At 42.8% G+C, this 27,907-nt stretch overlaps 2 protein-coding genes across 2 annotated transcripts; both read left to right on the top strand.

Moving 5' to 3' along the window:
- Positions 1–1,728: 1,728 nt before the first annotated feature.
- ddx3xa (DEAD-box helicase 3 X-linked a) lies at positions 1,729–20,385 on the top strand (the record flags this gene model as incomplete). Its single annotated transcript, XM_083776799.1, has 20 exons — positions 1,729–1,741; positions 3,072–3,109; positions 4,329–4,380; positions 4,659–4,706; positions 8,422–8,517; positions 9,148–9,280; positions 9,422–9,529; positions 9,654–9,753; positions 10,662–10,797; positions 12,126–12,214; positions 12,306–12,404; positions 12,762–12,922; positions 13,099–13,243; positions 13,735–13,879; positions 14,457–14,507; positions 15,963–16,144; positions 16,232–16,349; positions 16,479–16,632; positions 16,746–16,885; positions 17,185–20,385. 20 exons carry the CDS (start codon positions 1,729–1,731, stop codon positions 17,289–17,291), a joined length of 2,115 nt encoding a protein of 704 aa, XP_083632925.1. The 3' UTR covers positions 17,292–20,385.
- A 2,604-nt stretch (positions 20,386–22,989) lies between these two features.
- On the top strand, positions 22,990–25,899 carry nyx (nyctalopin; the record flags this gene model as incomplete). Its single annotated transcript, XM_083776798.1, has 4 exons — positions 22,990–23,017; positions 24,116–24,402; positions 24,624–24,928; positions 25,068–25,899. 4 exons carry the CDS (start codon positions 22,990–22,992, stop codon positions 25,897–25,899), a joined length of 1,452 nt encoding a protein of 483 aa, XP_083632924.1.
- Between the last annotated feature and the right edge of the window lie 2,008 nt (positions 25,900–27,907).

Genomic DNA, 27,907 nt, shown 5'->3' with positions numbered 1-27,907 from the left:
GGGACTTATCGATCAATCCAAAGGAGCTTTATTGGCATGAAAAAACAAATATTTACATTGCCTCTGATTGGCCTACCAAACATCCCCTTCCGTGACGCACACGGAAGCTTGGCAAACTTCCGCTCATGCCGGACTGTTGTCCACAAACTGTACCCCGACCCGACTGCGGCCAGGCAACTTAAAGAGGCTTACCATAATTGACTCCATATTTGGGCATGTCTGACAAAGAACTCCATATATGGACATAAAAGGGACACATATCTGGGTGGGGCATGCATTTCCAATTTGCATCGTTCCAAGTAGGCCAGTGCCCAATGGGCACCGCTGTAGAGGCCCCACGGACACCGCTCTAGTATGTGATATGTCCAGCTCAGTGACGCAAAGCCACACTTTTTATGACAGCAACGTCGATACATGAAAGAAGAAGAAGGGCAAGACCACCATGTTTCCTTACAGCTTCCACCTGGCTACTATCCAACTGTTGAACAAGACATGACCTGTCATTTTACCTGGGAAAGTTAACCTTGTGGACTGTGGTTGAACCTGACATTTGATACTCTGTTTGCACTTTATCTAATGTGCAATGCAACCTATACCAAAGTGCTCCCACCTTTATTGTGTTAGCTGTAGCTATAAGTAGTTAAAAGATGGAAGATGGATGGAGCCTGCACACCATATAAAGATATAATGGTACAAAAAAACGTCTTTGTTATTCAGACTAAGAAATAAAGAAGTGTTTTCGTACCATACCATTTTGTATACCATTATCTTTTAACTGAAGTCTCTTTAGCCCTGCAGCACCCACCTGCCGATGTGTGTATTCTAAGTCCTCTCTAGGCTATGCTCCATCTCAATTAATTAGAATCTTGCGTAAAAGTTCATTTTCTTCCGTAATATAATTCAAAAGGTGAAACTTTCATATATTCTCAATTCATTGTGCATAAAGTGTTTAAAACCTTTTTTTGTTTTAATCTGGTTGATTATGGTTTACAGCAAAAAATCCTATCTCAAAATATTAGAATATTTTACGAGACCACTAAAAATTATTTCATCAATGGGACATGGCATGGCATGGAGGTGATCAGCAGTTATGTTATGTTATGTTATGTTATGTTATGTTATGTTATGTTATGTTATGTTATGTTATGTTATGTTATGTTATGGAGGCCCAGGTTTGCTTTGATAACAGCCAGTTGGCTGGTCAGTTAAGCACAGTAATACCATGGTCAGTACACCAGTTACTAGTAGTTTTGGCTCTGTGGGCAGGTGCCAAGTGCTCCTGGAAAAGGAAGATCAGCATTTAACATAAAGCGTGTCAATGTACAGAGGGCATTGAATGAATACAGCAAATATAATGACAGCATATAAGTGAATACATATCTGTTGTATTATGTCTTGTTTTGTCCAGCAGGTGGGACCATAAGTCATTCCTCAAAAGCATCAATGAAGCTATAAAAACAAAACAACAGATGATAATAATTAGACATAAATTGAAAAGATGTTGTTGTGCATTAGAAAAACTAGAAATATCCAAATAAAGCCCACTAAACTCCAGCAACAAGAAGATCCACACCGACAACATTGTCCAATGTCATGGGTTGCCTTGCCGGTGTGGGTACCAGCACTCTCTGCTGATTGGCACACTCTTCCACCTTATATAACAGTTAGCTGGACAGGGAGGGACTAGAAACCAGTTGGACAACATTCTTGGAGAAGGCAGGTGTTAATATGGCTCCATACAGTAGGTGTGTAGCCTATACTGAAAGCACGTACACTACAGTGTAACTATACCAGTGTCAAATCAGTAATGACGTCATAAAATATACTATACTCCCACTGCATGCTCAGTGATTCATGGTGAGTCAGAGAGAGGAAAAAACCCGGGCCATGCATGATGAGTCTTGCTCATGAATCTGTTGTGGGCTTGATCTTCAAGTTCAGAAACATTGACTTCCGCTCACAGCCTCACACCCATATTTGATTGTTTGGCAACAACTGTATCTTCAATTGCATGATATAGGATGGTACATGGATTGAATTGAGTTAGGAGATTATGAGCCTCACAGACTGGTTGGCATCCGAAGCCACCATCCAATTACCTCTGGTATACTTGATCCCTGTGACATATGGTCACCATAGCATCCCCCCCACCCCACCCCCCAAATGACTTTAATGCACTGCATACACATGGCCTGTGTAAAGCTTTGGCTAAGGACATTTGAAACCGATCAGAAGCCAGTGAAGCCACACCAGGTGTCTTGTCCAGTTTCCAAGCAGCCCAGTGGAAGCAGGAATTGTGTGCACGTGCTGCGTGCATGGGCTGGTGTGTTTGGTGTCATGATTTTAGACTAGTGGTTTTTCGACTTCCATAGGGTCCCCAGCAAAATAAGTTATACATTTCTGTAGACAGGCCAGAAGAGATTATGTAGCCAAGCCTATAAGAATGGCCATTCGGATAATGCCAGCAATTCTGTGCTAAAAATGTATATCTATTTAAACAAAAATCTTCTCTTGGGTTCACTGGCACAAAATATTTTCAAATCAGGGTCTGCAGCCTAATTATCAATGTGGGGGTCCTTGACAGCAGTGGTTTGAGAAGCACTGTTCTAGATCTAGACAGGTCACTCACTGTGATAAATACCTTATTCTGGTATTTAATTATTATTACTTTAGGATATACTGTTATACAGTATATTTTTTAAATGTACATGATTTTGTTTTGTCCAATCTACTGCATGGCCTTGCTCTGGTCCATAGCTCTAATCTAATGCCGCAGGAACAGGCCTGGAAATACGTGTTTTCAGGATTTAGTTAGTGATGTGGAGCTTTCATTTTATCCATGTGTCATGTAAACATGAAGTTGGGTTCAAATCAACATACAGTTACAGACAGTATCTAACAGCTGCAAAAGTCCTTGTATTTTCTGCGTTGGCCAACTTGGCCTGAAAGGTGTACTGTGAAAGGTTGGCCTTGCAAAACGAACCTATCGCGATATTTGGCCTGGAACTTAGTGTAGCGTGGGTTATCTCGCGGTAACCAAGCGTTGGGTCTTTCATTCCACCTCGGTCAAGACAGCCAGAAGGGGGATTCAGCTCAACAGCTCGACACAGTACAGTACTTTATTCCAATCTATATTTGCTGTTGCATATGAACTTGTATAACTCTTTAAAACAACTCATTTTAAACCGGCGGAAGAAATTATATCTCAGGCGACTTGTCGTGAGGCTTTGCTAGCTGCTAAGCCGCTAGCTGTGGTGGCTAACGGCTTATTGCTTGGTCGCACAAGCATTATTATAATTGGACAGTAAACGTATTGAACTTTCTTTTTAAATTATTGTTGTATTAATTGTGTTTGTTTTTGTCACGCGGCGAAGTTTAAAAATTAACCTTTAAGGTAAACTGGTAAAATGGTGGCGCTTGTGTCGCCGTCGAAAAGCTTGTGATGGCGGAGCTCATTATAGCTGGTTTACTAGATATTGGGTCGAAAAACCAAATGGGCGATTTGATTCATTTTAACTTAAAAACAGCGAATCCCACATAAGTTTGTTTGTTGGTATCTCGTTCAAAAAATAAATAATAGTAAACACAGCGGGTTAATGTCTCGTTCGCGAGCATTTGGATACCGGCCGGCGTTCGCTTAGCATAATTTAGCTAGGCCTTAAAGTACATATGCAAGGATTCGTCAGTAACGTAATTCTCATGTTGGAAGAGCTCCAGACAGTCCCGTCAGGCCTGCTTCAGCTACAGGCTACACTAGTAGCGTCCGACTGTTTGTGACGTTGCTGACTTATCCTAGGTAGATTCTGGTATTACTAGGCCCATATGAGCATGAAACGTGGCGCAGGAAAAAAACGTTGCGGCGAATTTAGTTCCTCTTTGGCCCCATGCCGGCGTGACAATAAGTAATATATTTAGGCCTATACAGTTTTTGTGCTAATGGAAGGTATCTATTATGTTTAGCTCGCTGGTTGATCTTTTTTCCCCCGTCGGTGTGAACAATTTTGTTTGTACTCATTCTGTCAAGTCTGGGATAGTAGAAAATAGGTGGCACGTGATTAGATGTAATATAGTTAGGCCTACTTGATGCAGACAGCAAAAGCCTATTCATCTGCGATGGTTGATCCTACTAATAAAGCAAAACAATATATGATTGGAACTGGTTGATGGGTAAAAATGTATAACATGACTATACGTTTAGCTGAAAGAACCATTTAACCAGCTATTTAAACGGCACTGTTTAATGTTTTGAGTTAATGTGGTCATTCTGAACCAACACATTGCAGCTCAAAATAAATTAACACTTTTCTAAAATGGCTCCTTTTCTCTAGCTTGCTGTCCTAGACTTGAACTCTGCTGACGGACAGGGTGGAGGAACTGGCAGTAAGTATTGAACTAGTCTTTGCTTTACAAGTGATATAAGTGGAATACATTAAAATATGCCCAGTAAACATTCTCCTCATTTGCTCTCAACTTAAATGTTCTGTCAACCAGAACATAATACAGAATTTGATAAATTATTCATGTTATATTGTATTTTTTATCTAGCATATAACCCTCTGTTTTCTGTACACACACACACACACACACACACACACACACAATTGTTTTGATATTGCTGAACAGTATGCAACACTAAATGTTTTCTTTTCTCAACCCAGGGCGTTACATTCCACCTCACTTGAGGAACAAAGATGCTTCCAGAAATGGTGAGCTTTATCTCTAATATCTTGCCAGACAGCCATATTCACACCATCAACAATAGTTAACTTGTAGCTTTATATTCTGTCTACAGTGAAGCAAAGTAGCAATAAGAGAAACTATTAAATGTCACATTGTTGACATTGTTCTTGAACGAATGCTCAGGCATTCCTCCTTCAGATGTAAGACCATGTCAAGAAAATGGTTTGAGATTTTGTTTGACTCAATAAATTGTCCTTGCAAATGGAAGTGCCTTCATATTGACATGTTTTGGATGATGCACTGCCTTTGCTGTTGAGCTAAAGACTGCCGAATGAGTAAATTGAGTTATTGTGTCAGACATGGAACGTAAACCACTTTTGTTTTTTGTGCCTGCGCATCATAGCTTGCATAGGCACAGGTAAAGTAGGACAAGTGGTGGGTGCATAGACTTGAACCGGATATGGCCTTGTTGCTCACATTCAGTTGACCAATGAAATTTTGAAAGGTGGCCAATATTCATTGGCCTAAAGCAGTGTAACATTCGATTTCTTTGGGAGATGTTGACTTAATTGATTTCAGAGTGGCAGTTATGATGGCTCGATTGAGAGGACAAGAAGTGGTAGGTTGTTGCTCTAATAAAGGCATAGGGATACCCAAAATTATTCAACCACCCGTCTTGGTTGTTGCATGCGCTGTACACCCAAGTAGTTTTGCTTTGATCTTATCGAGATTAAAGTGAGATGTGTGAGTATTCGTGAGATATCATACAATTCTTTGGCGACAATCACAAATTTCACTTTTAATATCATAGTACTGACTGTCTTTGTGCTATTACACACTGTCTTTTTTCCCCATTTGCTGTTTTCTTATTCCACAGCAGGAAATGCTTATTCCACTGGTAGACAGTGCGGTTATTCTGTGGCACCAGTAAACCTCTGTAAGTCCCTTCTGTCTGCTTTCGCCGAGGGCATCCTGCATTCCCAAATGCATGAAATAGCCATTTACACACCAGAAAAGCCAATGTGAATTGGGAAAGGACTAGTTTATATACACACACACACTTTACATGTAAGCTTGACAACGGTCTCATGGTTAATTAATGAGCTTATCTTTGCGAGGATGCTAGACATAACAGGAAGTTAAATGTAAGCGTTACCAGAGTGTCATCACAAAAAGAACATTTTAAAGGCCACTTAAAATTTGCCAGTAATTACTGATGCATGAAGTTTTAATATGCATTTACAACTTGTTTTTTTTGGAGGGGACTCTGACACTTTAATATGGATTAATTATTGAACTCATTCACTGCCGAGAGAAGGACTTATATTTATTTTACGTGTTTTTATTGAAAGCCAGGAGCACCAGGAACATGGTTTGTGTTTTTGAGGGTTTTATTGATTCAGAATCGTTTTGCTATTATCCAATTTCTTGCTTCAGCGTGGCTGTTTTCTGGATTTCCCCACTGTCCACCGCCATAAGCGCATCTTTAAACCTGCTTTTTTTGTTAAATTTCGAAACAGTGCTGTATGCGGTAGCGGACAGCACTGGAGGTCTATGAGTTAATTGTACGCAACAGGAACGTTTTTCACACAACTAAATGTTCATGTTTCTGAAGTGTTTCTAAGCAGTACCCACAGCTATGGCAGGTAGAGCACGAGCAAAGATAATATAGACATAACTATACTCCTGGACGGGATGACTGTAGGACCGGTAAAAACCTTTATTAGTCGACCTCAACACCCATACTGCATTAGTCAATAATCACAACAGTTTTTTTATAGCCTGTATCCTTACCTTTACTTAGGTTACCCAAGACTGGCCTCTCAGGAGCTTGCCTTTTACCATGCCTACAGTGGGGGCTGGCCAAACAGATATAGTGGTATACCTTAATGTACCTGCATGTCATGCCACCGATTCAGTTCATCCTAGTATATAGAAGTGGCTGGGCCTAGATGAGTGAGTAGACGAAATGCTTTGTGCTGGCTACATACTTGTGTATGGGAACTTTGGTCTAATGCAGTCATAGTTGAAGCTTGCATTTCTAGTTGCTTGTGATGCATGGTGCTTTGAAGGTTCTGCATTGCACCAATAGTATGCCTGTCTTACTAATGACAGTTAGTCACAATATCGGCATTTGGACGGTATTGGTCTAGTGATTATTAGCCATGTCCATTCTTCAACCACTTCAAATTTTTTATTTGTGGAAATAATTGATCAGATCATAGGAATGTAGAAATTCACAGCACTGTTTTACAACTGTTGCCAGGTTGTATCCTATGCCAGCACAGGCATTTCTCACTTATCAGGTTACACTCTGAACCACCCATGGGTTTTATCTGCCCATGGCAGATGCATAATGTTAGACATACAGGACACAATTTGAGGCTGGAGGAGATGTTTTATTTGGTTTGAACAAATATTGGAATGAATCTGGCACAAAACCAGACTGACCAGGAAACATTAGCATTTGTCAAATGCTTGATTTCAAGTGCTTGGACTGTAGAACTAGCCCTTCTCTTGTACTAGAATCCAATTGATAACCGGCAGAAGCAGTGATTCTGGAATGCCTTTTGTAACTATTCCCCCTCAGTGCATAGTGTGAATACGGAATGAGCTAGTCTAATCTTGATGATCTGGTTCGTTGTGGAGTCATTTGAGATGCTGCCTATCAATGCCTGTTAGCCTTTGATCCGCCATTGCTCAGTTTAAAGCATTTGGGTTGTGTGCCTGTTACAAGGTGTTTTCCTTTGTGTGTGTTTGTGTGTGCACTTGTAGTCGGCACTGCAGTGAATGCACCTATGTGTTAGCCGACAGATCACATTAGATCATCTTATCACAGACCTGAGAACAGCCTCATCATGCCTGCCTGGTCCCATCCTCTTAACCAGTGTTCAGGCAAAACTAAGCCTAGATGTGTTTGCCCGGGAATGTCCCCTGATGCTGCTGTGGCGTAGTCTGTTACTAGGCAAGCCTCACCTTGGTGATGCTAACTGTCTATTGTCCCCTACCAGCCCATGCTGATAACAGTGTGGCCAATGATGGGAACGATGATACAGCCAGTGTGCACAGCTGGGCAGATCGTTGTGGTAATTGTCCCTCTAAGCCTTAGAGGGACAATTACCACAACGATCTGCCCAGCTGTGCACACGATTTTCCACGATTTCTCTGCCTTAGAGTCTAAGGCAGAGAAATCGTGTAATTTATGACTTATGGCCTCCAGGCAGTGTACATTCAAAGTTGCGTGTCAAGACGTCCAATTGTGCCGGAGATTAGCTGCTCACAGACGGAAGGCCACACGGACAGACGGGGGCGAAAACTGTCTCGGCCACGCTTTCGGCCTGGCGGAGACAATAACCATACCTCTGATTGAATGGTGACTTTTAAGCGAGGCCATCAAATTCTTCTAATTTGTCTTTAAGGGAACTAGGTGTCTGCGTGTGCGTCTGCCTGCCTGCCTTTTGGATTATACAGCATTTATTAATTTGTGGTGAAAGATCCATTGAGAACATGGGAAACATGTCACTCATGTCTTGATAGGGAAGGAACCTTATCATTCTGCTGAGCTTTAGCTTCAGTTTTATTCTAGAGTTGTCAACTTGTGTGTAGTCACTAGCCAACGGATAAATACATTCTAAATCCAGCCCTGAGGGCAATAAAGTATCCCCTTCTTCTGACACACCAGCTCTACACTCTCATACAACTCTTCTCCCCTTTTCATTATGTTCTCTCCTCTTTCCAAAGATTCACCTGGATTTGACGGACGCAGCAATGGAGTAGCCAACGGGTTCCACGACAACCGCACGAATGGGCGTGGTGGACCCCCTCGCACTGATAGAGGTAACGGCCGTGGTAACGGGGGCGGCGGCTCGTTTAATCAGCCAATGCAAAATGCAGGTGGGGAGGCCTTCTGTGCCACTCTGTAACTGTAGCCATAGTAGTAGCATAGATTTAGATGGACAATGGATTATTTTACCCTAACCCCCCAGTAGCTATTTTTTCTATAGACGGGTCTGTCCCTGCCTGCCTGGCTGTCCGAGCACAAAATAGCATTTGGTTAGTTTTCACAACCAAGTGTCACTGTTGCGCAGCCTAACACACATATATTAAATGATAATTTGGGGTGGTACAGTACAGTAGAGGGACCCCCACACGGTAACTATCATTTCTCGACCGTTTCGGACACGGGGCGGCTCGCCAAAACCGGGCAAGTTCCACGGACCACCCCAGGTCCTTCACACGGCTGTGATTTTGTACTTTTATTAAGGGTAGTTTAGACAATTTATGTACATTGACAGTTCGCTGCAATTGCTGCCTGTCAGCTAAGACGAAATAACCGCTGGATGATTTGAACGAAAGTGAAGTTCTACTCGGAAGGGGGACCGCAATGCTCTGTCATAGGTAAGAATATAAATTTGGGGCTGGCTTTTTCTTTTGCTGCTCCTTGATTGTCTCTCTGTTCCATACCAGCGTTTGGAGGTGGTGAAAGTGGCTGGGGAGGAGGCGGAGCTCAGAGGGATGCTGCCTATAACAGCTTTGGGGGACGAAACGATAGGGGAAAGTCTGCCTTCTTCAGTGACCGTGGGACAAGTAACAGAGGAAGGTGAGTCAAGATTGTGGTTACTCCTATGAATTAATTGAATCCTCTTTGAGCAAATGGCGAATTACTTGATTAAAAACTGTAGATTGTATTTATTTATTTTATTGCATGTGTTGACTGTGTTTTCTTTTGTGTGCATTGTAGTTACCAGCGTGGGGGCTTTGGTGGTGGGGGAAACAGCCGCTGGCAGGAGGACTCCAGAGATGAAGAGGATTGGTCCAAACCCACAGGACCCAATGAGCGCCTGGAAAAGTACGGCCAAAATGCTGATCAGGAAAATGTGTATATATAGGATATTTATATGGTATATATACACATTTTCCTGATCAGCGTTTCGGCCTTACATTTCTTTGTGAATATGCATTTCCCCCTCCAGTGAGCTGTTCACCGGGAGCAACACTGGGATTAACTTTGAGAATTATGATGACATTCCTGTGGAGGCCACTGGAAACAACTGCCCGCCACACATAGAAAGTGTAAGTCTGCCTGCACTAGTGCACTCAGCCTTGCGCATTCTAATTATTTTGAAAAGATACATTTCCAGTACTATCGCTTTATTCCTTGGTGGGTTTGATCTAAGTGCAATGTTTAATCGAGGATAGAGGTGTAGGTAGCAGCACAGGTGAAGTTTAGCTTTCATGTTGTTTTTTTACAGACACTTGCAGAAGCACACCCCTCTGGGTGGTTTCTGCCAGCACCAGAAGTGCCCTTGAGGTCCAAGTACAGTAATGAGCAGTGCACAATGCACATGTCCGTTATGAGTGGTCTCAAGATTTCTGAAAGTACACTTTTGTAATTGCCGAAAGACTATTGTTATTGGTCTTTTTTCTCTCCTCTGATTGGACGATGATAACACCCCTTGCCTATATATATAATCCCACAGGATACACTTTTTTGCACTCATACGATTGTAAAATATACAGTGACATCACAATATGTAATTTAGATAGGCAACCACACTAATAATATCTTACGTTTATGATGTTTGTTTAACCCTATCCCTAGCCAAGTAACCATAGGTTAACATCTGTGAGGGAATCATGTGTTACTGTGTGATACTTGCATGACAAGGCAGGACTATTTTCCTTTAACTAATGCTAATACTTAATCGGCATTGCTTGCTTAATCTTTGTCTACATTGCGTTCATTATAATTGTTCTAATCTTATCGGGTAAGTGCAAAGTTTCTTGTTTATGCTTTACTTACAGGTGTGAATTGACCTGGATATGAAGCAGAGCCCTCTCCTTTCCTTCTTTGTAAAATTATAAATAAAAACCAACAGCGACTGTCCTATTTCAGGAGCAGCATTGGGTGCATGTAGGGTGAACACTGACGTGGAACGATAAGTCTGTTATACTGATGTATGTTTGTGCTTATGATTTAGTTCCATGATCTGGACATGGGGGAGATCGTCATGAGCAACATAAATCTGACAAAGTACACTCGGCCCACTCCGGTCCAGAAACATGCCATCCCCATCATCAAGAGTAAGAGGGACCTGATGGCTTGTGCCCAGACTGGTGAGTTAGACTTGTAAACATGATGCATACCTTCTCGTTGTATACCTGATACAAGAAAGTCTCTTGTCACATTCATGATTTTTCACTTGCTGGTACTAGAGACCTGCAAGCCCGTCGGGTACCAACTGGGCCCGGCCCGGCCCACCAAAACGGGCCGGGCCCGGGCCGACTTTGTCACTGCCCAACGGGCCCAGGGCCGGGCGGGCTCACGCGCCGTTATATTAATTTTCCGATGTGAATTTCACCCAGACTGGACTTGCTTCAGCAGCGTGGCAACATGCTCCATAGTGACGTGACAATAACTCCTCCTCAGTGTCCGCACACACTCACAAGCCACAAGGCAAGCGCACAAAAATCTGGTCAAAACTATAAAGACTTTGAAACAACGTATTTTACATTATATCTCTCTCGCTCCGCGCTTATAAACTCTCGTCCTCTCTCTCTCCTAATTATTGTGCAGCGCAGCTGTACACACACACACGCACACACACACACACACACACCGAGTATAAGTAGCCTATAGGCTACGGCTCTCTGGCAGAATTCATCTCAGGAGGTCCGCAAAAAAAACATTAAATACTGCGGGAGCATTATTACCACACTAAACAAAGTTGGATTTGTACATTGCAGAAACTGCAGATACAAAACGTAAGTGTTCTTATTATTGTCCTTATTATTGTCCGTCTACTCTGGGTTTTATAATGCAGCGTGAGTCCGCGATAGCCTATCTGCAAGCTCACAACGCCTTGCGCTGATTGACAGTGCACGTGCAGCAGCTACTGTATAAAACTATATTTAAGTAGGCTACTTCTTAGTGTGACGTCTGTGTTATTGACTTCTTGTTCCTTAATGTGGGTTTATCAGAGCGATATAGTGCAGCTGTGAGTCAGTAGCTGCTGCGTCCGTGCACCAATAGAGCGACCGCGGCGGCGGCACGCATGCTTGAAATATTAAATAAAAATGTCGGGCTTCCGGGCAGGGCCCGGGCCGTTTCTGAACTTTACCAACGGGCTTAGGGCCGGACGGGCCTTAACTCCACGGGCCCCGGGCCGGGCACGGGCCTATATTTTAGGCCCGTGCAGGGCTCTAGCTGGTACTAATTCACCTGCTATATTAAATGTGGCATGTGGCATGTGGATTCATTGCTTGGGTCACAGGCTAGTAGGCATGGTATTAAGCTCAGCCTCTAGGTGCTTTTCTATACACACTGTATGGATACCAAAATATGTCTGTTGGAACAATTCCTGTGCCGTAGTAATTACTTGTTAGTGTTTTATATTTAGGTGGTGTTTGAATAATTAATGGACTCATCCCATGCTGTATTTCAGGCTCTGGTAAGACTGCTGCGTTCCTGCTACCAGTGCTGAGTCAGATCTACTGTGATGGGCCTGGAGAAGCCGCGCAGAAGAACAGTGGTGTACGGAAATTAATCTGTTATTAAACGCATTATCCTTCATTTGTCTTCCGATGATATCGTTTTGACGCAATTTTTCCCTCTTAATCTCCAGGAGAATGGAAAGTATGGCCGCCGTAAGCAATACCCCCTCGCCCTGGTTCTGGCTCCTACCAGAGAGTTGGCCTTGCAGATCTACGATGAGGCGAGAAAGGTAAGCTAAGTATACTGCTGCCTGACACTAAGCTAACCCATTCTGACCTGAGATCAGATTCATACGAGGTTTCCACTGGACACACACTGGTCTGATTAACCCATTCTGACCTGAGATCAGATTCTAAAAAATGTCAGTCGTTCTTCGATTTTTCAAAAAATAGCAGACCTACAAGCTCGTAGCTATGAGCTTGTAGATCTGCTATTTTTCAATAGCTAAAGCATAACATGATGCCAACACCAAAATGGGTTCCCGTTCAGAATGGGTGCTGCCTGACACTATGCACAAACAGTTTGTCATAACGGGTGTGTGTAGCTTAAAACCTAAATATGTTTCTTTTCCCTCCCCATTCTTTAGTTTGCCTATCGCTCCAAGGTGCGTCCCTGTGTGGTGTATGGTGGCGCTGATATTGGCCAACAGATCAGGGACCTGGAAAGGGGCTGCCACCTACTGGTGGCTACACCAGGGCGTCTGGTGGACATGATGGAGAGGGGCAAGATCGGTCTGGATTACTGCAAGTGGGTCTAGGTCTTTCATCAAAATGTGCTTATACTGCTAGGAGACGAGCCACATCGGTCTGGGGCTAGTTAGGCCATCAGTTCAGCATTTCTTTTAAGTCTACATTACACCTGCGCAATCAAATATGTAGTCCAGTGTCTGGGTCTTAATATATTGTTTGTGTAATTCCCTGCAGCTACCTTGTGCTGGATGAGGCTGACCGTATGTTGGACATGGGCTTTGAGCCCCAAATCAGACGTATCGTGGAGCAGGATACAATGCCACCTAAAGGCATGCGCCAGACCATGATGTTCAGTGCCACCTTCCCCAAGGAGATCCAGGTACATAGATGGGCAAATAATCCTTCTATTAATTATCTAGTGTATCTTGAGAATAGGCATGTCGATTATCGATTAATTAATTGATAACCTTATCGGACATTTAGCCGGTTACTTGATAATCGATGTTTTAAAAGTAAAGTAAAAATCTACAATTTACCATTTGAGATACAGGGCCAGGCAATGGCATCTTATGAGGAATAAAATTAAAATGTGCACCGACTAGTCCGTCACATCAAATGCAAAAGCATAGGCGTTTCTGTGGCTACCGGGGTGCGGTACCGGGGTGGTTTCTTTACCAGCCCACATGCGTTCCTCGGCCACACACGTGCGCAGAAAACCACCCCATGATAGAACCACAGTATTTTTGATGAATTAACTGTTAAGTTTAATTGAATAATTTCTTAACAATTTCTTAACATAGGCAGTCGGACAGACATGCATTGCACCGTTACCGGGTTAATTGAAAACCTTGATTTTGTTTGTTGACTTAGATCTTGGCACGTGATTTCCTTGAGGACTACATTTTCCTGGCTGTAGGTCGTGTTGGCTCCACTTCTGAAAATATCACCCAGAAGGTGGTCTGGGTGGAGGAAAGTGATAAAAGGTCCTTCCTTTTAGACCTTCTAAATGCCACAGGTGAGACAAACATGACAGAATCCTTTCAACAAATAAAGACCTTGTCTTAGCATGTAATCCAGTTTTGGTCAGTGTGGCCTATGCTAAGCTAATATTGACATGTGTATATGTACATCAATGTAAATAAGTTAACCCATTCTGACCTGAGATCAGATTCATACGAGGTTTCCGCCAGACAAACACTGGGTCTGATGAACCCATTCTGACCTGAGATCAGATTCTAAAAATGTCAGTCGCTCTTTGATTTTTCAAAAATAGCAGACCTACTAGCTCGTATCGCGCCACTCGGTGGCGCGATATGAGCTTGTAGGTCTGCTATTTTTAAATAGCTAAAGCATGACATGATGCTGACACCAAAATGGGTGCCCGGTAAAGAATGGGTTAATTGACTAGAACCCAACAGCAAAGAGCTGTCCTGTTTACTAGACATAATTAATCAAAGTTTTTTTAAGGGGTTTCTTCTCATTTGGGTCGTGTTTTTAAGGGGATTCTTCTCATTTGCATCTATCAAAGCTGTTACAGTTTTATTGAGTAGCCCCTAAAGTTTACTTGACTGTTTGGTTTTATCTACCGGTAGTCATTCCCGCTGATGTTCCGGAACCTGTTCCAGATGCCCCAGAGAAACCTGGTATGTATGAGCATACTGTACTTATGACTGACCCACAAGACAGAAATATCACATTCCACAATTCACTCCCTGCTCCCCAACTAAAATGCCTGCTCAGTTTTTGTTTTGTGCCCTCTACCTTCTCATTTGCGTTATTAGGACCTAGAACCAGTGATTACTAGTCTCTTGAGACAGACTGTTGACTGACACATTTTTAAAATGCTTCAGTCAGGCAGTCTGTGCATCGAGGTTCTGAAAATGAGAAGACGGGTGTAGTGCAGTCGCGTGAATCAATGTAGTCTGCATATATAGCTTTCTGTTTTGCAGAAATTGAAATGTAAACCATTTAGCCCAGGTTTCTATTAGATGGCTGTTACAGATTGGATAGTGGCATGGATATTGCTAGTTCTCAGTAAACAGGATACTGTCATTAAACAGTGTAGATTCAGGACCACATAGCTACCCGTATTTAAAGTTCAGAAAATCTGCCATTAGTTGCTTGGGATGTCTCCAGTTCCCAACAGTGCTTTTATTTAGACGGATATTGGTGCAGCCTTTTTTTTTATACGTGATATGATATGGGCAGCCTGGCTAAAGCACTCGTTAGGTATCGCCATGGTAACTGACTGCTGGAGATGGCTAGCTTTGTCAGTGTCGCCATTCACAATTTCCCCACATCAAAACCGGGTCTGTTCAACATCCACTCAAACTGCGACCCCCAGAGCTATCTGGTCTCAACCAATTACTAGCTCACAGATAAAGTGACACCATGGGCTGTGGCTCAGCGGTCCAGGCCGGTAGTCCGAGTCTGGCAGTGTGCCGGGGGTTCGACTCCCGATCCCGACGGCCTTTACTGCATGTCACTCCCCCATCTCTCTCCCCATTTCCTGTCAGCCTACTGTCTGTCCCTCTATAAAAAATATATAAAATAAAGGCGAAAGCCAAAAAAAAACAAAGTCACACCATGGGACTTATGCCACACTGCTGTAATGTATTGGGAGATGTACATTGTTTTGGGCTGCGGTCACAGGGGTGCTTTGACTAAGTTTGAATGGCCCATCCCACTTCTGCTCTCCCATCTTTTTCTCAAGCTTTTCTGATGGCCATTAATGTATATGTCTAACTGTATATTTAATGATTAAGTAGCTTAAAAGATGCCATGTGAGGGTACAGTCATTCATATATACAAATATTTGCTATAATGGATATAATATAATAATAAATAATGGCTTGTAAAGGTATATTAAAGTAAGGTTAATGGTTGTCAGTCAATGCAAAGCTTTTTTATTTTGCACCCACTCTACAATTTCAGTTGCCATTTTATTTTCCTCCATGGGCTCCCAGCAGCTGGCATTGTAGTATGAGGACTTTGTTATGTTCCTGCTTCCATCTCTTGTATGTAATCAAGCAGCATTTGCAGTGCTGTGGCTGCGTCTCAAGTGGTTCACACTTGCTCTTCTCTCTGCCTGCCTGTAGTTAAAGAATCCCTGACGTTGGTGTTCGTGGAAACCAAGAAGGGTGCAGATTCCCTGGAGGACTTCCTCTACCGGGAGGGCTATGCCTGCACCAGTATCCATGGAGACCGCTCCCAGAGAGACCGAGAGGAGGCTCTGCATCAGTTCCGCTCTGGACGGTGCCCCATCCTGGTGGCCACAGCTGTAAGTAATGCCACACAAAAGCAGTGTTCCCATTCTTGTCTCAGAGCCAGACCATGATTTTATATATTCCTTTATCTCCTTGTCTAGGTGGCTGCCAGAGGTCTGGACATCTCCAATGTGAAACATGTTATTAACTTCGACCTGCCCAGTGACATTGAGGAGTACGTTCACCGTATCGGCCGTACGGGACGTGTGGGCAACCTTGGTAAGGAACACCTTTCTTTGTATTTAGTCTTAAGCATAGCTTTATTAATAGATTTGACAACTTTTGAAACTATTTTTTTGTCCTTCTGTTAAAGTCTCATTACTATTGCCCAATTATTGATGTCTGTAGGTCTGGCCACGTCGTTCTTTAACGACAAAAACAGCAACATAACCAAAGATTTGCTGGACATCCTGGTTGAGGCTAAGCAGGAGGTTCCCTCGTGGCTTGAGAGTCTCGCCTACGAGCACCAGCATAAGTGCACCACCCGTGGGCGCTCCAAGAGGTACCTGCCTGTTAATGTTTTTACTTGTAATTACTGGCACATAGATATGTGTGCCTGCCTGGAGAAGCATTGGTATATATTTATATATAAAATTGTATTTTTTTATTTTATAGTAGATTCTCGGGTGGTTTCGGAGCCAGAGACTACCGTCAGACGTCTGGAGGAGGTCCCAGTAGCTTTGGTGGCGGTGGTGGGCGTGGCGGCGCGCGCCCATCCAGTGGCCATGGAGGAAGCCGTGGAGGATTTGGTGGAGGTAAGACTTGAACCAGATGTCCGAATTGTTCGGTTCACACAGTCCAGTCAGCTGCCCAAAGAGAGAGAGGCATCGGTTCAATCTACTCATTTAACTAGACCCTCTAGAAAACCGTGATTATGCGATATTGTTTGCGCATATTTAGCAATTTCACCACACATCACATAAAAACCCTGCATATTTCATCACATAAGCATTTTAACACTCTCAATCAATGATTTTTGCCTGCATTTTTTGAGGGTCTAACAACCCCATCACTTCCTGGGTTGACGACTGACTTCTGTCCCTTTTCTTCTCAGGTGGAGGTGGCTTTGGTGGTGGTGGCGGCAACTTTTACGGCAATGATGGCTACGGTGGAAACTACAGCCACTCTGGAAGTGTGGGGCAGGACTGGTGGGGCAACTAGTCGCCATAGGAATAGGTTGCTATGCCAACCCCATGGAAACCACATGTTAACTTTAGCCAGACAATAACAATCCCCCCTACCCCTGTGTAGCTTCACTGACACACAGTACATTACCAACCCTGATTCTCTGCCCATGACTTCTTACAAAACAGAAGTGCAGCGCGATGCAAAGGAACGTCACATGCACGCGCGAACCCACTGGAGACTGCAGAGATTTGCACACCTCATTATAGAGAGTGAGCATGGATGCTGACATGCGTTGTCCGATAGCAACCTCGGACTTATTGTAAAAGAAATACTATACTTTTTTTTTTTTTTTGTCTTTCTGGGGGGAAAAAACCAACAACTAATTGAATAACCTGAGGATCACTTGTATGTTAATGTACTGTGCCTTTTGAATTTAAACAGGAAATCTATGTTGTCATTTCACCAAATGAACTTGGCCAAGAGCTCTGAATTTGGTAGTATTGTTATTTTGTTATTTGGTGAAAAGCATTAGAAATGTAAAATCAGCTTGTACTTAATCAAACCTTGGCAAACACTGGGGTGTTGTGGCTCGTGCGAGGCATGATTCCATTTGAACTTCAAATTTATTGCAGGGACATCATGTAGCCTTTTTCTACAGTCAAACAGCTAACGGAGCCATCACTGTCTGATTCCATTGGGGACAATTCTCAGTGAAGAAACCATAATCTAAACTTAAGGGACAAAAGAGTTTGTTTACTGTTTTTTTGTTTTGTTTTGTTTTTGTTTGTTTTGGTTTTTTCGCTCACTCTATCCTGGACAGGCTCCTTTTATGGACATGGTAGTCTTTGAAATAGCCATTCCTATTGTGATCTTAATCAACAAAGTCATTAAGCTCAGTGCCAACACTCGCTGAGGTTTAAACAAGAATAATCGATGCTGGAACTTGTTACTCCACATTTCCCAATTGACTTGACAGTGTTACGGCAGCTAGTATGTTAACAAAGTGCTAGCTACATTAAGTGGGCGGTGTTTTTTGTTTTTATTTTTACTTGAGACATTTTAAGTGCATACATGCACAATTGAAAAACTGAGTCAGTTTTTTGATTTTTATGAAATGTTTCTTTACAAATAGGTATCAAAACAAAAAATGCCTGCCATGTTGAAAGTGAAGTTCAAAATGGCTGCATAAGGACCACAGCATCGGCGGCATCGGGAGGGCATAGCGGGGTGTTAGCGTTTGCCGATTCTACCATTAACCGCAAGGCCCATACGGTATTCTACGCATGCTAGTGTTTTGTTTTTTGGTCAAGGAGAAAAGACGTGAACTGAGGCTTAACTTAATTACAAACGTTTTCTCTTTTCAAGCTGCGTTGGAGGCATGGTTCATCTTTAAGAGACAGACATTAGAATGATCACTGAGGTTTATCAGTTCAGCAAACAGCAAAGGCCGGAGCAGAGCAGATCAGCACTCCGACCACTGGGGTTATGGGGAGGGAGGGAGGGAGGGGGGTGGGGGGAGGGGGGACTAGGCGTGGGGCGCAGTTTACAGTGCACCATTTGTCAGTGGCTTTGGGTTCTATTGCTGCACATTCTAACTGTGGAGGTGGCCAAAGATAGGCGAGAGTGTCCACTTCCTAATGAGGACACGAGTACTGTCAACTCCTCTGGGGGTTCATCTGCTCAGACTTGTATAAAAAAATTGCTCTGGCTCAATTTAGCCAGACCAGGCTTTTCCTCTGAAAGAGGAGCAGCCAATGAGAGGAGGAGGGAGTTGGGCATTTCAACCTTGAGTGCTCAGTGTTTCTCCTCAGGTGTGTTGTGCCTTGAAAACTTTTTTAGAAATTGAACTAAAAGCGGATGCACTGACAGTGTTTGAGAACTTTGAGATTGAATGGTGCTACTTGATTTAGGTCTGTAGGCCCTTGTACGTCGTGCCCATCGAGTTTTACAGAAGTTATTTTATTGCACATCTAGAGTTTTATATAGATGTCTTGGATATGTGTCCTTAAGCTTCCAAATATTGTGTGTGAGGAGATTGTGAAAAACGCAGCTTGTTTACAAAGGGGAAGGGTTCTCAACGTTAGACCAGGATTTATTTGGGACCAGGGGATTTAGCAGTTGGGGAATTTAGCCATTTGCACACAGATTTCTAGATTCTACTTTTGCTGCTAGTTTTGTGTAATTTATTAAGCATTTTTGACAAATATTTATTTTTGTAAGCCTCAAAGTGATTCTTTGGAAGTTTCAGAAACTTGACCAAAAGACAGTACAAAAACACTGGCACTTGAATGTTGAATGTCACCTGTATGCGTGAAATTTATATATTTCGGGGTAGTGTGAGCTTTTTAATGTTTAAGACGCATTGGACTCAGTAAATAATATCCACAGCTGTTTCAAGGCCTCCTCAGGGCCAAGCATCTATTAGATTCCCAATTGGCCGTCAAATTTGGAATGGTTGGAACAAACATGCCAAGGTTTGGAATAAAGTTGTCAAAAGAGCAAATTTCCTAAGCGTATCAGTGCAGAAGTGTTCGGATTCTCCAAGTGTGTGCATAGTTTATGATTCTTTACTCTAATTTGACCTGATAATTATTTTTCTCCAGTGAATGTCTGGCACATGGCAATCTTTAAGAAACAAACATGTGGTTTATTCTCTATTGTTGCATTTGCATATATGGCATCTCTTGATTTCTCCCTGGGTATGGAGCAGGTCTCCACTGCAATGGTGATATATATATGGCAGCCCTGTACTGCTGTGTGGGATGAAGTGAGCTCTGTGCACTGCACAGGCTGTGCAAGGCAGAGCTCTGCCCAAGACTTGCTCCATGCTTAAAAGGAGAACCCAGAGCTCTGTAGATGTAGACTTTGCTTTCTGTACTAGCTTAGAGGCTAATGCACTGCATGGGAAATACTCAGCTGTGCGTTTATTGTATGATTTTACCAAAATAAAGTTTGAATGCAAAAGTATCTGGAAAAATCAAGCATGTTTACTGTAGATGTGCAAAGGACACTGATGTAGCAGGCACGCTGATGCCTTCTGTGGCTGCATGGTGGATAGGCAGCAAAATCTAATTTGGCTTAGATTTGTTGTTTTGAAAATATATAAAGATTTCATTTGTAAACCCAACTGTCTATGGTTTTATTTTGCCAGGAGCAAAATCACATGATCAATTGATATTGATGCTCTGCACCTTTTGCCGTAAAACAATTGCTTAAATGTAACCACTGCTGATTGAGAACCCGTGAAGAAGTGTGAGGGGGATTGAATAGGGTGTTCTGTAAGAGGCCATTAAATATATATTGGTAAAATATACATGGCAAGTATTCTTTTTCAGCATGAAGAGCGGGCCTCTCCCGGTATGTGTGCCACAACAGTGTGTTCCCCCACCTGGTTTATAGTAAACACAAATCTTTTTATTTTTTGCTTGCACCACTGTGTTGAGTAGGACTCATAATCCCTGAAAACCATTTAACATCAGTTGCATAATTTAATGTGTCTGTATCAAAAAGTGGGGCCATTCTTTCCTGACTGATTTATTTTGGACTTGTTTGTACACTGCAAAACCCTATAATCACATGTGATTATTTTGTGTATTTTCTTTTTACTTATGGTAATGTTTTACACCCAGAGTTGCCAAGATGTCCATTTCATGGCATTTAAACAAGATTATAGCCCAATATGTTCAGTCAATCTAGAGAGATGATGGCTGCAATAATGTTAACCGTGGCCTAGATACTGCTTTCAACTACTACCACTCTCATCTCGTTATTGACAAACTGTCGATGTACTTTTCGATCCTCGATCCATAGTTCCCTCTGTCCATGTTTGTCAGGGTCAAAATGAATGTGTATGGCCTTTATCGTTATGTTTTGTGTACAGGTATGCAGTAAGAGTAAAAAATATTTTTGTTTGGCTCCTCAAACATTTCCAAGAGAACTGTGTGTGTGTGTGTGTGTGTGTGTGTGTGTGTGTGTTGGATGGCACAGTAATCTGAGTACTGTGTGTTTTAGTTCCAGGCCTGCCTCTGGTGTTTTCCTTGATCCGAGTGCTGCTTTACGCCTTTAATCCCGGCAACCGCCCATCTCCCTTCATCTCTCCATCCAGGGGATTTGGCTACCATTAAGAGATGGCTTTTTTGAAAGTGTGTGTGTGTGTGTGTGTGTGTGTTAATGATGAAACAGCCTCGACCCTGACCCTAAACCAACTGCTCATACAGTAGCTGAAGCGCACACTTTTCTCTCGCACATGAAAATTGTGTCAATCACACATCCAGTGAGCTTGTTCAGTTATGCTGTGAAGAGTGAGTTGTGACGGACACATTTGGACATTGACTTTTGTAACACATGGACACAATTGTCAGGTATGATCTACAGGTAAGCGCATGTTTCTCAATTTCTCTTTCATTTTGTGATTTTACAATTAAACTGTTTTGAAGCCCTTTTAATCTGCAGTGTTGCAGGCATTCTGCTTTGCAGTGCTTTCCCTCAATACTTCAGTTTAGCATTAGATCCTGGGTGGTTTTGTCATCAAACAACCTGAGAAGAGGTTCTGCGTAAAATAAAACTAGATTCAGTGCTACACTCATAGTAGAAAAACCAATATATTATAATATATTTTTCTGTAGGTATTGTGGGCACTAAGGAAGGATGTGTTTGCAATGTTTTCCCAAAATGTAAAATATTTGGATAATGAAAGTAAAGTATATATGATTAGAATGCTTAACATTCGACAATTTAGGTCTAATATTTCTACAATTTGCTATAAAACCTGTATATCCAGTCATTTTGCATCATAAACAAGAAGTTGAAGGATAAAATTATGTCTGCTAATGATGTAATGTGCATGTTCACATGTATACTATTATTTTAGACCAGTTTTCAAATATCTTTTTAACATTTTTGGACAAAATAGCCAATCGAGGTGGGGGTGCCCTATTCCTCCGTAGTGCCCACTCTTGTGTCCATGTATTGTAGAGCCTCGTTCATACATGTTTTTAGCTTCAGAAGTTGTTTACATAATTTTAATTCTGATTTGATTGCGCAGATCATTTATTGCATAATGTAAGGTTTCATAATGAATTTACCACTATTAAAAGGGTTAGTAATATTTACAATAGCAAGTGGCAGTGCGAACTTCCCATGTTACTGAAATTCTACATCATGGGCCTTGGCTAGAACTTGTGATTCCCAAGCAAAAGGCCCTTTTAATACATTTAGATAATTCACAATTATTGTCACAGTTAATCAGAAGTGCCACTGTGCTTTATGTCATTCCAGATCTCCTTTAATCCTGGCATGTCCCAGATGAGAGGCTACAGGGATGACTCTCATTGCTTTCACTGGTTAGTATCAATCCACACTGCTTTTCAACAGATGCTCTTTTGTCAACTGCAAGACTGCCTCAGGCCTAAATGGAGAAAAGGTTCTTAAGGCTGTGAGACAAAGGTTTGGTTTTACATTTTGTTGAGGGTCAGGGAATGTGGCAAAGTAAAGTTCCCCATGAAAAATAAAGTGTTATGTTCCATATACTGATGGTAATGCTTCGCTGATCCTTGGAATTAATTGTTTGCACCATTTCCCCACCACTGTTATCGTTGACCAGAACCAAATAAACATGTCTCTGTTGGAAGAAAATATTAAGATTAAAATGTGACTGAAATGAGGGCTCATGTCTAGAGAGATTGAGAGATTGATCAAATTAAAAGGCAGGGCTCCCAACTCCAGTGTTAACATGAAACGACTGAAGGATGAAATCCCAGGTGCAGACAATGGCTATTGTTGTTGGGCTAATCTCTAGTGTAAGCTGTTCTTTCTTAATCACACCATCATTTCACCACGTTTAGCAGCTGGGAAATAGACCGTTGACCCTGAAAATAGCCCATCAACCCCGCCAGTCAACGTGATCAGACATCAAATCATTACTCCACTATGCCCTCCAGCTGCTAGTAGAAATATTTTCAAAATCATTCAAAAATAGCTCAAATAGTTAGTTCACAGTGCATTTTCACCTTGTAGATTGTATGACGATTCTTGACGAAGTATACAGGTAATTATTGCGACTGTAGTCACATTTACTATGGAAACCTGCGTCTCCCGTCCGTCAGTCACATCACGATATATGTCACATCACGATATATGGTCACGCCTTGTAACATCATGCCTCGTGACACGTCGCACCACCATATATGGCCATCCCATTATGAAGATCACGACACTGACCTCATCTAACTAGATCTGCATATATGAAGCAGGCCAGCAACTCTACATCTGACTTCAAACGCTTAACTCCATATATGGAGCTGACCTGTTCTGACATTCCATATGTTGATCTGACCTCATCAAACCCTGGACACTCAAGACACGCTCCATATATGGCCAGGACATAATTCATCCCATATGATGGCATTAAATGGGGGTCAGTAGCCTATGCATGTCAAACTGGGCATCCTTTTCAAATGGTGTCTTGCCCTGAAAATGAATTTTCAGGGCAACACCTCGACCTCGCGCGTGCAGACTCGGCCCCCAGCCTGGTACGCTAGTCAAAATATGGCCCTTGAGGAAAATGTATTGGGGAACCCTGGGTTAGAGTGTCCGCCCTGAGACTGGGAGGCCGGGGGTTCGATCCCCGGCCGGGTCATACCAAAGACTGTAAAAATGCTTGGCACTCCGCATCAAAGGGTTGGTTTGGGGCGTCAAATCTACTAATCAAATTATTCCCGAGCTCGGCACGGCTGCAGCTCACCGCTCCTTGGCTGCGGCTCACCGCTCCAAGAGATGGGTCAGATGCGGAGAACAAATTTCACTGCGGTAACGTGTGACAAATCGTATGACTTTGATCCCTTGTCTCTTCCTTTCAGTCTCCTTGCTGTGCCTGCTGCCCCAGGCTGCGTTGACACTGTGGGCATGTGTGCGTGCGTGTCCAGCCTCATGCACCTGCACCCAGGAGAAGAGCTGCGGTGTGCTGTGTGACCGATTGAGCCTGAGTGAACTGCCCAGAGAGTTTCCCTGCGAGGCCTCTTCCATCAACCTGGACAAAAACAGTCTCAAGTTCCTGTCGGAAAGGGCTTTCGGAACGTTGCCCTCGCTCAAGAAACTCACCCTGGACCACAACAACATCTCCTTTATTACACCAGGAGCCTTCAAGGTCTGAATTTACACCAGATATAGATTAGCCCCAGATTAAGAATACTACATTTGCTGTCTCGCCACATTATATCCACTCTGTTGAGATTTGATGGCCAGAGAAAAATGGGAAATTATATATGGGAATTTTCTTTTACCACTCCAGGTGGTATATTATGGTATTATGTGTGAGACTCAAAATGCCCTATGCAATTACACAATATCCCAACTTTTATCTTGCAGGGCCTGTCAAATTTGGTGGAGTTGACGTTTGCCCATAATGACTACATCAGCTACCTCCACACACGCACCTTCCAAGGGCTGAAGAAGCTTGTGAAGGTGGACTTCTCTCAGTGTAACCTGTTTAGCCTCCCTGACCGCCTCTTCCTCGAGCAATTTGCACTCAAGGAGCTATTAAGTGTCCAGAACATGTTCCGCAGGATCCCTGGGACTTTCAGGGGAATGGAGAACCTCACCCATATCTACCTGGAGAGGAACAAGATAGAGGCAGTTGCATACAACTCCTTATTGGGCCTTATGAGACTCAAGTAGGTGACACAGAGAATGGAATGTGTGTATAGCCAGAATGCGGCATTAAAAAAATGTTTCTTCTACAGTCAAACTCATTTGTTTATAGTTCCATTGAACTCTGCCCGTGTCTTTATTTCCCTTCTCGCATTTGTCCAGGTACCTGAACCTCCAGGAGAACCTTATCATGACCATCCATGAGCATTCCTTCCAAGACCTGGGGCAGCTAGAGCAATTCTATCTCAATGACAATGTTTTGGTTAACCTGCCACGGGTTGCTTTTCAAGGCCTGACCCGCCTCAAGACGCTCAACCTGGGGGGCAACCTGCTGCTCAATGTGTCTAAGCACTGGTTCTGTAACCTGGCGGAGCTGGAGGTCCTCTACCTGGACAGGAACCGGATACTTTTCATCGAGGAGGGCTCTTTCGAGAACCTGACCAGCCTGATAACCCTCCATCTGAACAGCAACAACCTCACCATCCTTCCCTTCCCGGTTTTCCAGCCAATCTACTTCCTGGGGCGCCTCTATCTCTTCAGGAACCCCTGGGAGTGTGACTGTTCTCTCGAGTGGCTGAAGGACTGGATGGAGAACTACAAGCTCGTGCGGGACATACCCTGCGCCTCGCCCTCCTCCGTGGCGGGCCTGGACCTCGCCGAGGTCGTCTTCAACAAATGGAACGGCACGTGCGTGGACCCCGGAGAGCTTAACCTGACCACACCCTCCTCTGAGATTATCCCCACCACAGAGAACCGCTTCAATAGCCTCATCTCCAAGCTGCTCCAGCAGGAGCAGCTCCTCAGAGAGGAGCTGGGGAACGGGACGGAAAGCCTCCGCAACGGAACTCTGCTGGACCTCGACGGACAGCTATTTGGAGGGGCTGGACGGCTGGAAATGCGAGCAAACCAATCACTACTGTGCTGCTTTATAGTGTGGCTCATCTGGGGGTTTGTTGGTCACTTGGAAATGGTTGTTTATGTTTCTGTCACATGAGAATAGAGGTGTATGCGCATGCTTAAAGTGAATGGCACATCAAGTGGCAAATAGAGTGGCAAAGCAACATGCAAAGTGAGTTTAACAGTGTTTAACGTTGTTTAATGCAATCAGACAGGACTTCTCTGTGTGGATTTCTGGGCTGTCAAGGCCAGAAAGCAGTTTTTTTTCCACTCAGTAGGCGTTCCTGCATAACTTCCTGGTTTGACGATGATGTCACACGCATACGCTCTATTGTGGAAACAGTGCTGGCTAATGCTAATTTGTCTTTTTTTAGCTTTTTTACAATGCTACTGGATGCAGAACATGTATGATAATCTGATTCAAATAAGCACTGATTCAAGATCTGGCTATTGACGCAAGTCTACCCTGCCAAGAAAGAGGAATTTGGGTTTTTTTCTCTTTTAAAGAATAGGCAAGGGAAAAAAAACTATAATGTAACTTCAGTTAGGCAATTGAGAAGATTTTATTATGTAAAGACTCTGATAGAAAAATGAATTATTGAGACAAGGAAATTACGCATAGTATTTATAGAACCTAACATTCATAGATTTGAGAGATCATAGCTACTTATTACTTTTCTTCTAGGTTCATAAAACACTGTGCCGAGCTGTACAGTATAGAGTACTGGGTATGTTTGACAGAATTAGTTTCTATATTTATAGACGCATTGGTCTGAGCTATAGACTACTGATGATATGATGAAAATGTACCTTAAATTTTCCTCAAATGAAAGTAGATTTAATTAATGTTATGTAACATACAGTATGTACTATGTAGCATTGCGTAGTCTTTGATAAGGTATTTCATTTCTGCACTCACATCTATGTGTAATGCAAAGAGGATAAGAGCGGTTGCAACCGGTCATTATCTCCCAAACAGATGTCTGTCTCTTCCCCACGTTTGGATTCGTTCAACGCAACTGTAAATGGAGGTTCTGCAGCTTCTCATGGACACGTTAATCTTCTTATTGCATGCAGCTCATGTGTACTCCTCATGGAAAGCGTGTATGTGCTGGGATGCAATGGAGGGACTTTTTCATTGCATTTGCCTCCTATGGATGGAATGCCTTTCCTACACAATGATAGATCTGTCATTACCACTATAGTGAAGTTGTGATTTTCATATGGGGTTGTGGATATTAGTGGCCATATTAGTGCCAAAGCACTTCAGCCCTCTTGTAGACATTGTATGAACTGCATCATTCTCATCACTTTGATTATTATGTCTTATTATGTATATGCAGTATATCTAAACCCGTACTGACATGCTGTTTAGCTAAAGATGTTTGTTAGCAACAATGTAATAACATTAATAATCACTCTTTAGCAGAGACCATGTTTTGCCCTCTGTCTGTCCGTCCTTGTGTCCGTCTGTGAACAGCTCATCTCCGGCACCGTTGACCTGATCGATGTGAAACTGCACATGCATCCTCGGATGCCAGAGAAATCTGCCCCAGATCTTTCAGATCAGCCTGTTATATTGCCACCAGAAGGCTCATTTTAGCAAAATACTTTTTTTTTTATCATACTCTTACAGATATTCAATCTCGATTGGCAGTGGCTCATTTTGTACAGAATACCGCAAATCATGAATGCAGTGTCTGGTTGCTGTGAAAACATTGCAACCACATCCCACAAATCAACATATTGTGAGTGTCTGTGCAACTTCATCAACATTAATCCCTCGACTTCTACAGATGCCACCTACATTTATAATGACTGAATTCCGAACATTGCTGGCCCACAATAACCTATACCTGACCTGGCGGAGTGCTCCGAGGAGCACGAATCTATGTTGCTTGGTCTCATAGCTTCTTACATTATCTATTTTTCTAAATAAAAAGACTGCTGTTGAACTTTGACATGACTGCTAAGTGAGTCCTTTTGGCTTTGGAGAGATGTTGAGCTTCTTCATCGGTGACCTATAAATGCCACTGAAAACATTGATTTTTTTTTGCCTGCTTTTACATTATGCTCTTTATGGCAGTGGTTCCCAAAGTGGGGTC

Source organism: Protomyctophum parallelum, assembly GCF_964188405.1.
Source record: "Protomyctophum parallelum genome assembly, chromosome: 11".
NCBI lineage: Eukaryota > Metazoa > Chordata > Actinopteri > Myctophiformes > Myctophidae > Protomyctophum > Protomyctophum parallelum.
This window is presented reverse-complemented; position numbering and strand designations above follow the sequence as displayed.